Source organism: Phocoena sinus, chromosome 2, assembly GCF_008692025.1.
Source record: "Phocoena sinus isolate mPhoSin1 chromosome 2, mPhoSin1.pri, whole genome shotgun sequence".
NCBI lineage: Eukaryota > Metazoa > Chordata > Mammalia > Artiodactyla > Phocoenidae > Phocoena > Phocoena sinus.
In genome coordinates this window covers 156,373,167-156,385,439 of record NC_045764.1, presented here as the reverse complement: position 1 = coordinate 156,385,439, position 12,273 = coordinate 156,373,167, and the positions used below count along the sequence as shown (strand labels likewise).

General features: G+C 41.0%; 1 protein-coding gene across 4 annotated transcripts in view; it reads left to right on the top strand.

The window, feature by feature from the left end:
- The window catches only part of STON2 (stonin 2), a 149,806-nt gene extending 139,476 nt beyond the window's left edge, over positions 1-10,330 (top strand). For 2 of the 4 annotated variants that reach the window (XM_032624936.1, XM_032624937.1), the window contains exons 6-7: positions 1,430-1,632; positions 3,259-10,330. In XM_032624936.1, coding sequence (XP_032480827.1) covers positions 1,430-1,632; positions 3,259-3,342 — 287 coding nt within the window. In that variant the 3' untranslated portion in view covers positions 3,343-10,330. Of the gene's footprint in view, positions 1-1,429 lie in introns of all 4 variants that reach the window. The other 2 variants (XM_032624935.1, XM_032624933.1) reach the window with 1 other exon arrangement.
- Positions 10,331-12,273: the final 1,943 nt, after the last annotated feature.

The window sequence follows — 12,273 nt, the reverse complement described above, 5'->3', positions numbered from 1 at the left end:
CCTTAGTTTCCTCATTTGTGCAGCGTAATAATTATGACCTCAAGGGACTGTTATGAAGAGAGAGAAGTGAGAGAATCTGCATAAAGCACAGTACTTGGCTTAGAGTTATCAACAAACATTTCCTGTTACATCCGATGAACGAGGAGGAGGCTGCAGTAGTGATCGCCATAGAACTAAGTTCTGACTCTTTTCCCTCAAATAATCTAATAACAATCCTCAAATGAAAATCAAACCGTAAGTTTGCCTTCCAAATACAGTAGAACTAGCCATAGATTTATAGAGTTAAATAGCAGTAAGGGATGATGCCTGGCATTATCCAGCCTACCCTTTTCCACCACCGCCCAACTCGCCACTTCACACGTGAGGAATTGAGGCCTGGAGAGAACAAAAAGGACTTGGGTGTGGGATCTCTGCACTTAGGAGAGCTGCAGGTCAAACCCAGGTATCCTGACTATTAGTCTGTATTCTCTCCAGCGTTCCACATGCTTCCCTAAAGCATATGTGCTGTTTCTAAGCGCTTTGTCATTTTTATATGCCGTTCACCAAAAAAACATGCCAAAAGCATTTTTTAAAAAATAACAGGGCTTCCCTGGTGGCGCAGCGGTTGAGAGTCCGCCTGCCGATGCAGGGAACACGGGTTCGTGCCCCGGTCCAGGAGGATCCCACATGCCGCGGAGCGGCTGGGCCTGTGAGCCACGGCCGCTGAGCCTGTGTGTCCAGAGCCTGTGCTCCGCAACGGGAGAGGCCACAACAGTGAGAGGCCTGCGTACCGGAAAAAAAAAAAAAAAAAAATCAAATGCTGGGCTTCCCTGGTGGCGCAGTGGTTGAGAGTCCGCCTGCCGATGCTGGGGACATGGGTTCGTGCCCTGGTCTGGGAAGATCCCACATGCCGCGGAGCGGCTGGGCCCGTGAGCCATGGCTGCTGGGCCTGCGCGTCCAGAGCCTGTGCTTCGCAGCAGGAGAGGCCACAACAGTGGGAGGCCTGCATACCGAAAAAAAAAAAAAAAAAAATCAAATGCTATTAAGAAAATTCATCTTCCAAAGGAAATTGATGATTTTGCTCCAGGTGGCCGTCTTTGATGTTTTATTAGGTGCTAAGTGCTGATCTCTTTTATTCCTTTCTGCCAATCTACAACCTCTATTTCATAGTATTTCTACTGTGTTCACAGAGCACTCTGACCTGAGCAGGCAGAATGCACTCCATTTCTCAGGTCATGGGTTTTATTGCTAGGCTACCAGGCTGCTGTAGTCACATAGTGTTACGTCAAAGGGTCTGAAGCACATGCAGTGTGATTTCTGCCGAGGCAGATCCTCTGCTCAGAGCTGGATGCTCTTAAAGACTGCCAGGCCTCCTTTTGTTTGTTACTGAGGCTCTTCTACTTCCTCCCCAAAGAACCCGAACCCTAGATTCTTTGTCTTTCTTTCATAGCTTCTGGTCACCCACACTGTTTCTTCTGCCATCTTGAACTTGGCTCTGACCGGGAAGTGCCTTCCAGATTCGCCAATCACATTAACGTCGAGTTCAGCATGCCTACAACTTCTGCCTCCAAAGCTGCCGTAAGATCCATCTCTGTGGAAGACAAGACCGACGTCAGGAAGTGGGTCAATTATTCTGCACACTACAGCTACAAGGTAGCCTCGGGAGGCATCTGGCTCATGTTTCCAAGTCTGTCTGTGCACCCCCATGCCCTCCCCCTTCTCATTCCTTTTAGCAGTGCCTGCCCAGGGTGCACGGTATTCTCCTACCACCTTGCAGGCGGTTTACCATGCATAGTTGTGGTTGAGTCTGCTCTGAGTTAAATGAATAATCTCTCTAGCAGGCAAGAGAAAGGTTGGAAAGAGAAGTACAGGCTGATGAAGGAGGAGTATATAATATATAATGTCTTTCAGTCATCATGAACAACAACAGAGTAATGGGGTAATGGGATTATTATTACTCATTTGTCATATAATTTATGTGCAGGGGAGTGAGTTTGGAAGTGGAGAGAGGGTCAGGAAAATGCTAACCCAAAGCATATATTTCAGCTACAGGTGTTGATGAAGTGGATCTGAATGAAGTTTACATAGTGAAGTATGACACAATGTATGACAGTATGTCATAGTGAAGTATGACATATACCAAGTCATACAACCTGGTCACTGGGCCATAACTGGACAAACTCAAAAGGCAGGCAAGCTTCTATAATAGTAACAGGATCAGGGCTGTGAAGGAGGAAATGAAGTTGGAGATTTCCGACACAAATAGTGATTGTATCCTGAGTAGTTAGAAATTCAATAGGAGATTATATGCCAAAGATGGAAAACAGGGGGTTACTGAAGGATTTGGCAAAGTGGTTTAATAATTTTCTATTCGTAATAACATCCTTAGATTTATATGATCATTTAATTGTTCTTTAAGTATTTCCTTACTTGTGTGATTTAAAACATTAAACTACCAAAAAGAACAAATACTCCATCTTGTGGCCAGGAAAAAACCCAGCACTTTCCTCAAACATGACCCTAGTCAACTGTTCTGTCTTGGATTGTTTCCCTCATCATAAATATCCAAGTGGTATTGAGAAGAGCGGCTTTAATTATGAAACTCCTTCAGCTCAAAGGATTCCCTGCTTGATTTATCAAAGGCTTCAGATGAGGTATATCACTCTCAAGGCAAGATTAATTTATTAATCTCTTTACAGTTATAGCTACAGTATTTTCCAAAAGATATAGGCAGAACCGTAAACACTACAATACTTATCCATTTGGAGACTTTTTAAAGGGATAACATAACGGAGAGTGTAAAGAACCAGCTGCAAAGGAATTCATTCATTTGATAAACCTTTGTGATTGCCTGCTGTATGCCCATATTATAGGGGTACAATAGTGAACAAGGGCCTGCCCTGTCCTACGAAGTCTGTGGTGTAGCGGGTACAGGGTGTAGTGGGAATATACACAGAGGAGCACCTGACTCTACCTGGTGAGTCAAGAATAGCTTCACAGAAGAGGTGACCTTTGAGTAGCTGTGTAAGGCAAAGAATAAGAATTTTCCAGGTGGACTGAGAGGGAGAGGAATTCCAGACCAAGCAAAGGGCATGTGCAAAGACAGAGCCATAATATACACATGGCCAGTAGCTTGGTGTGACTAAAGCCCAGAACATTAACCAAATTACAAGGACTCTCAAAGAACCTAGTGAGCTTTTCTCTTTTGGTTTATTTATTTGTTGGGATGTTTTCCTGATATTTCTTCTGATATTTCTCTCCAACTTCTATTCTTGACAGGTGGAAATTGAGCAAAAAAAGAGTTTGAAGCCAGACTTTGAAGGAGATGAAATGGAAAATCCCAAGGAGTGTGGGGTCCAGTGACGAAGCCCTACTGCAGGGGGCCCTGACCTGAGCATCACGACAGGATGTCTTCCTGAATAGCTGAAGTTCAAGGCACTGCCTCCCATGGCTACTCCACGTTGGGAACAGTGTATTGGACCTCCCTGTTTGTAGTTACCTGTATTCTAACAGGAAGCCCTAAGGTGCTTGCTTTGGAGAGGCTCTGATCATGCCTGAAGCACCTGCGTCACCTGACTTTTTGGAGCTTACTGTATAATTAAGCCTCCTCTCCACTCTGCTTATCTCACAGCACTTGGGTATGGTTTGTGACTGATAAAGTCAGGAAAAGAAACTCCCAACATCATTGTTGGCGTGATTTCCTTCCGATGTTCATCTGTCACTTACATCAGTTTCTGGAAAACAATCTTGAGAAGTTAATTAACTAAGACTCCATCCCTGTCACTCCCCTTAGAAAAAGTTGAGAAAAGGTACAAAACCGGTTTCCTCTTTGGGTCTGCTAGACCTTTCATAGGTGTCTCCATTCTTCAAATGTTAACACTGCAACAGAAGTTTTTGAGATGCTTCCCTCCTGGTTCTAGATAGTGTTGACTGAAACACTTCTTCCATCTTTCTAAGGCATCAGTCCCAGGGTTCATCACCCTGAGTCACAGCAGACAATGGAAAAAAGGCACAAGAGGACACTTCTAAATTCTGTGAGTAGCCCCACATTCTGCGAAGAGTGGCTATTGAAGGGAAAGCAAAATTGAGCTTTTACTTTTCTTCACTCTGGGGAAAAAGAACGTTCATTGTAAGATTATCTTCAATTCAGGAGACAGCTTAAACCTCAGTGAATTTCCAAATTCACACTGAAAAGTATAGGCCATTTTTGATTCCTGAAACAGATGGATACATGTATCTCAGGCATCTGTCAGGGGCATTTGGGAACTCTTTATACCTCATAGCCAATAGACAGCTGCGTGTGTCTCTTTAACTCAAACTTTACAGGGAATGTAAGTTGAAAAGATCATTTTAAAAGCCGTTTCAAAACTGAGCTTGTATGAGCTTTTCCTAAAAATGCAGAGTTTGATAATCACAGTATTGTAATAGATCTAAAAGGCAGAAGACTCTAGGGTAGAGATGAGGGAAAGCCATATTTTTCTAATGTTGGGAACACTAAATCCTGATTCCAAGAATCTAGGACACTCAATATTCTTTCTCTTCATCTGTTCCAGCTCACATTCTGTACCTCTGCATCCCAAAGAGGATACGAGCTCAACAATTTAAAGGCAGCTTTAACCTGCCTTCCTGTTTCTCCCATGAAGAATAGAGTAAGGGTTATCCGATTTGTAGATGACATAGAAATAGACATATAACTTAGTCTGTTGACTGGCAGATTCGGGATTAGTTCATTCCATGAATATTCACTGAATTCTATGTATTGACATTAGGATATAGAAATCATTGTAATTTTTTGAAATACCTGAACATAAGACTGAAACTAAAAGGATGAAATTAAATAGGCATTAATGAGAAACTCTATATTCTGAGTTTCTTAAATGCAGCCCACTAAGTACAAAATGGGGTACCTATGTGTGTACGGATGTATGTGTTTACCTGTGTGTGTTAATGGGAAGGGTGTTGGAAAGTCCTGGTTTCACAGCAGTTTTTGTATAAAATGTTTTCTTGGGGGAAATGAGTTCAGTTTTGAATCGGGAGTATATCATAGCTATTCACAAAACTAATGCATTCAGCCTGTGGTAACAGAAGTCTAGGGAGTCCTGCATGCCGCACTGGTCAGTCCACATCTGGATGAAGGGCTGGGTTCAATTCTGGGAACCACATTTTAAAAGAGATGTTAATAAATTGATTGTGTCCAGTCAGGTGGCCAGGGTTGTGGAGAGTGTGATTATACATGGAATAGGGGAATACTTCCTCTGAAGAACAGAAGGTATAGCTGGAAAGGGAAAAAGAGGGAATGATACAATAGCTGCCTTGAAATCTCTGTTGAGCTATAAAAGGGGAGAGGAACTGGACTTTTCCTGTGTTGCTTCAAAGGGCAAAAAGAGGAGCTTTATAGATGACAGATGTTTGCTTCAATATAAGAAAGAACTTTGTAATGAGTTGTTCTAAAGAGGAATGGACTCGAACAGTAAAACTTCCAGTTGCTGCAAATGCCCAAAGGCTAAAATAACCCATCCTAAATGCTATGAAAGGGACTCTTAGATTGGATTTGGGCTAGATTCTTAACAAGATCCCTTCTACATATAGGTTTCGTTTCAACAGTATTAGGACTCTGTTTTTAGTTTGATAAGTGGTTTTTCATGCTCTTTGAAATACAGTGGAGTCCCCTAGAGGTCTTTGTCAACTGAGGACTCCAAGGCCTAGCCCTTCCCCTGTTGTGCTAAAAGCACATGAGATTCCTTATAAAAACATTGAAATGGGTTGAAGAGTTGGCAAGGTGAAGGTCATTCTACCACCTTCTTTACCCAAGGTTAGCACCTGTGCACCCTCTCAAGATCTGTGCTTCACCTGCTAGCATCACATGTGTATCGGTGGTTGGACCCTTTTTTCCTGTTGGTTAATTCTCATTGCCTTTGTACTTTCACCTGGACATTTTTTTTTTTAAACCAAGGGATGGGGAAATCCCTTCCATGCTATCTACATTCACCAATCATATTATCATTCATTTTTAAAAACCTACCACCTTGATTTCATCAGATTTGTTTTCCCTCTACTGTTTTTTGGAAGTTGATTATGGGTAGCATTTGGGGGGTGGGAAATATAATACCATATATTTTTAGATGTAGTTTCTATGTAGTTTTGTTAATAGCCTACATAGAAAACACTGTTGGGCAAATACCTTTTTGATATGCAGATGCTAAGTTTGCCACCCTGGACATGGATTTTGTGTGTGTGGCCACAAATAATCCTTGTCTATGTTATCAGTAATGTGAAAATATTAGAAGTGAGTTCATTGTACCAATACATAGTCTTACTATTACTATTAGAATATAAATTAGATGTCCCATGATATTAAGAGCTGTGCTTTTTTTTTTGAGACTGGTGACTTCCTTTTTTGACTTTATAGTAAAGGAGGATGAGAGATGTACTCATGATATATCAAACGAGACTGTGAGGTACTTTGTGGGTGCACCATTAAACTCCCTTTGCCACTCTTGTAAATATACTAGTTATGCCTTATCAAAATTGTGTTATTTTACTTATATGAAATATAATCTGGACAGTTTTTTTTTCTCTTCTATTTTCTTCTCCCCGCCACCCCCCACCCCATGCAACCCTCCTGCATTATTGGCAGGGCTCATAACCCTTGAGAACATTTTTTTTCTTTTTGGCTGTGCTGCACGGCTTGCGGGATCTCAGTTCTCTGATGAGGGATTGAACCCAGGCGACTGCATTGAAAGCGCCGAGTTCTAACCACTGGACTGCCAGGGAATTCCCAAGAACATTCTTTTAATGTAAAATATTTCTTATTTGAAATTAGAGCGATTTCCTTTCAAATCCTGTAGATGAGGGCAGGAGCCTATTTCCCTAGAAATTCATATTCCCAAGAAATGTGATCCATGGAGGCAAGAAATGGCTCTTATTCTTTGTTTCTAGTACCTACCACCAAGTTAGTTTGGAATATAATAAGTTTCAGCTACCTTAAATCCTGTGCTGATAGGACAAACAGATATTAATGAAATAAAGGAAAATTACTTAGGTATTCAATAAATGTTTGCTGAATGCATACTGACGCTTAGACTCTAAGGCTACCTAACCCTTACTTATCATCAAACACATTAAAGCACACAAGCATGCTTCTATTTCCTGGAGAACTTAAATAATTTTTCTTTCCTTGCCTCCACTGTCAACTAGTGATAACTGTCAGCACTTAAGCACTTAATGTGCATCTGAACTTAAACTACAGTATATCTTATTCATATTGAAAAACATTTTTATGCCCAAAGATAACAGTAGCACAGATGCTGTCACAGTCCAGATTATTGATTCAGTTCTTGTACGTCAGACAGCTCTGTGAGCCTAAGCCTTGACCATTCGAATGGTGAGAGGGAGAAGAAAGCATTTAATAGAGTACATGGACAGTCTTGGTGTGCTAGGTCTTTGTTTTCCCCAACATTAACCACTGACCAATGTTACCGCACATTTATTTTGTCACCATAGTAAGAAAGATGGAGGCCTGGGGTAGTAAGGCTGAAACGTGTGAAGTGACATCATGATTTCAGAGCTGCTTTAAATCTCATAATAAGTTTCGTGGTGGGAAAACAGAGAATGATCTGAAATTTTTCTTAAAAACCTTTGAAATATTAAGTTGATTTGACTAGGAAGCACTGCCATTTAGCCTACTTTAAAAATTTTTCCCAGGTGGGAATGGTAACTTTAACTCTTCTACGAATGATGATTATAAGTTAATTCTAGCATATCTAGAGTTTAGGTCATGTTAAGAATGCAACAGGAAATTCAAACAAAACTGACCAAAAAGCTAAATCCACAGAAAATATTATCTAGTAAAGGAATTATCTCTTAACATTTCACTAACAAGTGTCATTCAAAACATGACAGCTCTTATATAAAATTAGTCATAGCATTTTCACCAACTTCTAAACATATTGTCATCACCAATGTCTAAGTGCCAATTCCCTACAAGTCACCATCTCTCTACCATTTAATTATGTTCTTTTTAAATGAAACTTGCTTTGGATATTGTGACTCATATTTATGTATTTAAAGAATTAAAAGTGAAAGAGACATAAATGTGTGTGTCAGTAGTATTTTCCCATGTATTAACTAAAGTAAGAATATGGAATTTTTACATTTCTTATACTGTGCCTTAGCAAACCTGATTTAGAGTCTAGTCCTTTTAACAATTGGGGAAAAAAAAAAAAAAAGTATCTCTGAATTTGCAATTCCAGGCCTGTAAAGGCAGAAACTATCCATAGCAATGTGTTTGGTAGTGCCTGGAGAGAGGCAAATAATAACTGCATGTAATGAAAAGCTATAAAAGAACAGAATCAAAAAACAGAATGGCAATATGAAAAAATATAGAGAAATGACAAATACAGCACTGGCCACCAAACCTCAAAATACTTGAACTAGGGGCTTCCCTGGTGGCGCAGTGGTTGAGAGTCCGCCTGCCTATGCAGGGGACACGGGTTCTTGCCCGGGTCCGGGAAGATCCCACTTGCCGCGGAGCAGCTGGGCCCGTGAGCCATGGCTGCTGAGCCTGCGCGTCCGGAGCCTGTGCTCCGCAACGGGAGGGGCCGCGACAGTGAGAGGCCTGCGTACCGCAAATAAATAAATAAATAAATAAAAATACTTGAACTAGAGGCCATCCCTTAAATGTAAGGAGCTCCAGGAATAATAAAAGATTGCCTAGCAGGGATAAACAACAGAATTAATTCAGTTCAGTAAGTATTTGGTCAAGGTGCTGTCCCAGTAACCAGCTTCCCTAAAGGGGGCTAAGGCCAAACACAAGGACACGGAGGACTGTTGATGTAAAGACATTGGTGGGCGAGCCCTTTATCCAGGGAGAATTGGGGTTTCTCTGAATCCTTAAAGGACACAGTCATGAAGACGATCATCATGTTAAGTCACTTGCAATTTTCCCAGTTGGGCTTCAGAAACCTCAGCTAAAAAAGTGAGGATGCTGGACTGACTGTTCCCTCAGATCCTTTCCAGCTCCAGTGTTACGGATTATTTTACAAACTGTCTTTGGTGCCACTGTCTGTCAGTGATACTTCATGTCAATAGGACTCTTCATATAATCTTAAGAACCAAGAAGTTTAAAATTTGAATACTGGGAAAAGCAGCTGGCCCATCTTTTCTCTTTTAATGTCTCTATCCTTTACCATCTGCCCAGACAACCCTGCAGTCCTCTATTTTGTAGTTGCCTTCAAAACACAGATAAACATGGAGGATCAAAAGGACGGTGAAGATCAGTTGGAACACTACTCTGGAAGTTCCTCTGGCATCACTCAGCACAACAGTGGTGTGAAGGTGAAGAGGAACTGATAGGATTTGGGTACTACCTGAAGTAGAAGTCGGTCTAACCCTCCAAGGGGCTATGTCGGGATGATCAACAATTTACAGATATATCCTTTTATACAAAAGACTGCAGAAATCGAGGGAGGAAAGCAAACTTAGTAAACATTCTGGGACTATCTGTAACACAGTATGGCAAAAGGAGATGAAAGGGTCGGTCCTCCCTATCCTCACAGTCTCTTAGTAACATGAAAATGTAATTATTTTTTTAAAATGTGTACAAGCTACAAAATAGCATCTCTTTTGTGGTATGTGTTAGTTTGATTTTAGGTTCCTATACTAAGAGTTGCTCAAATATAATGGCTCAATTCCAGCCGGACAAAGTAAAGGAATTTTAGCATCCTCTTCCTGTTCAGTCCCACCTCCTGCCTCGGATCAAACCCTCAGTGCTGGCTGTGGACACCATCTAGCTGCACTGTGACTGAAGCCTTAAGCATCGCTGTCTGGCCTCTGTGTGCTTCAGGGTCAGCACCCACACGTGGTTTCCAATGGGAGCGGTTCTGGGAAAGCAGATGTGCAATCAGATCCTGACAGCAACCTGTCGGACCAAAGCATCTAAGGGTTTTGAAGTACTGGGGTGACAGAGGGAAGAATATGAACTCCTCTGACCCTAAGTCAGCATGCATTTAACCTCTGTGTCAGTCAACCTGCCAAAAGAACCTGGAGAAAGTTTACCATATTCAAGAAATGAAACAGAATCAATCAGTGTTTTAAGCCAGGGAGCGCTAAAAGAGCACCCCCTCCTCACTCTCCATTTTTGTAACGCTCCTAGAGCATTTCAATGTGTCAGGATGGAGGGACCCAAGATCCAGTGAATGATTCAGCTGATCCAAGGCTTGGCTTTTCCTTCCTTCATCATCTATCCTCATTCAATGTAACTTCTTGTACTATGTGATTTATTTTATGTTAAAAACAGCTTACTTAAAAAAAATGTGCCTATGTAATAAAGTCTACACACTGGCTAACTCTATAGAGGTGAGGTTTTGTTTTTAATTGTTCTGCTGATTATCATCTGTAATACCCTTTTTGAGCTAGGAAAAAGAGCTGTTAATAAAAATTTTTAAACAATATCTGTCACTATGCAAGATTTAATGAGGTCAAGCATAATAAAAAATATTTATTATTAAGAAGATTCATCACCCTGTTACTATAGTGATCATAAGCTGACAAGTTAACAAGTGACCTGTATCCTAGTTAAGTTTATCATGAATATACTTTAGTCAATTCAAGACATATTTATTGCATTGATATTTTGGGTCTAATTCTGTGAGAAAACAAACAGTTCCTAAGGTGGTTTGTTTTTGGCAGTAAGTACATATACACATAAGTAAGTGAGAAATGTAACAGAGCACATAATCAATAACAGTATTTGCATTACGTTCTTGGCATACTGTCAGCACTCAACAAATAACTGTTCAACTGACTGATGAATCCAAGAGACCAATGTCAACATACACAGAAAAAAAATCAGTATGAACTAGAATACTTGGGAGATTTTCACAAGAAAGATGGCTTTTCAGTGAGATCTGGAGGTGGGGGTAAAATTTACCTCGGTGGCAAGAGGAAGGGAGTTTAGGGTTGGGAAGAGGCAGGTGTAAAAGTGGTTGGATTAGCAGGTGAGCCTGACCTGGGTGAGGGGTTCATGCACATCAACAGGTAAGAGTGACAGTGAGGCCATGCTGTGGAAGAGCTGGCCTCCAGGTTGAGCGTGGACTCAATCTAATAAAGGCTATGAAGCCACTTCAGAATCTGGGCAACAGAGCATTATTCTAGAAAGACTAATCTGTCTACAATGTGCAGGGTATTTTGGTCTAGGGAAAGGATTGAACACAAGGAAAACAAAGGTTTTTTGGAGTAAACAAGAAAGAAACAGAGCTTTGTGTTTTGTTTAGTTCAGACAGACCACAGACATTGCAAAGTACAGTTATCTACAAGGGGATAACTCAGGCCAGTTCAGTGGCCCCCTGCCATTGAGAGAACTCTATCCTGAACACACAGAATTTTATAGCCTATTTGGTACAAAATTAACTGATACTAGTAACTGTTATCAGGTGCACAATAGTGTTAAAAGCCAAACAAGAGCATAACATTTTCTTAAGTTGTGGATTCTGAAGAATATTCTACTCCTTCCCCCTATTCTTCCATCCCTATCTGCCCAGCGTCCTCTTGAACAAGTTTTGAGACTTAATTGTCTAGGTCCCACATTATCACAAGGTTTTAGCCTCTAAGGTCCCCCTTTCCTTTTAATATCCAAGTGGAATAACTACTCAAGTAACTGTTTGAAGCTAAGTATGCTCCCTAATGTTCCTCAGGATTTGGGGGAGGGGGAGTTGAGAATGAGGGGAAGTGAGGATGAGGATTGAAATGTCCTCAGTGTCATTTGTCAGCTCTTATTCTAAACTCCCAATCCAGCTCCTCTCTGATCACCTCCGACTGCCTCCTCTGTATTTCTCCACACTGGGCAGCTTTCTGTATTCCCAAAGCATAATAATATGCCCTAACACTTAGGTAGTGCTTATACTCTGGTGCCGCAACCTGTAGTAAATATTTTAGATGCATTATCTTATTTAATGAAGGCAGCCCCCCCCCTCCATTCTGCAAGGCACTAATAACTCAAGGCTGGTGGTACAACCAATGTTTACTGAAGGTTAGCAATCAATGGTATTTACAGCACAAAACAGGAAAAGAACTTAAAACTGAATATCAGATATCCCTGTTTTTAAATTTCATTACCCATACCCCACGGAGGAAGTCCTTATTAAACATCTTTCTTGCTCAGTTCTAGCCTGAGTAAATGGAACCAATCCCTCAAGTCCCCAAACGACTGTCTCACTGCCAAGGGAAAACTCAAAACTCTTCTTAAAAATCCCATCTTAAATAAGAATTAAGTTCTAAAGTTCAACACTCTTGAAA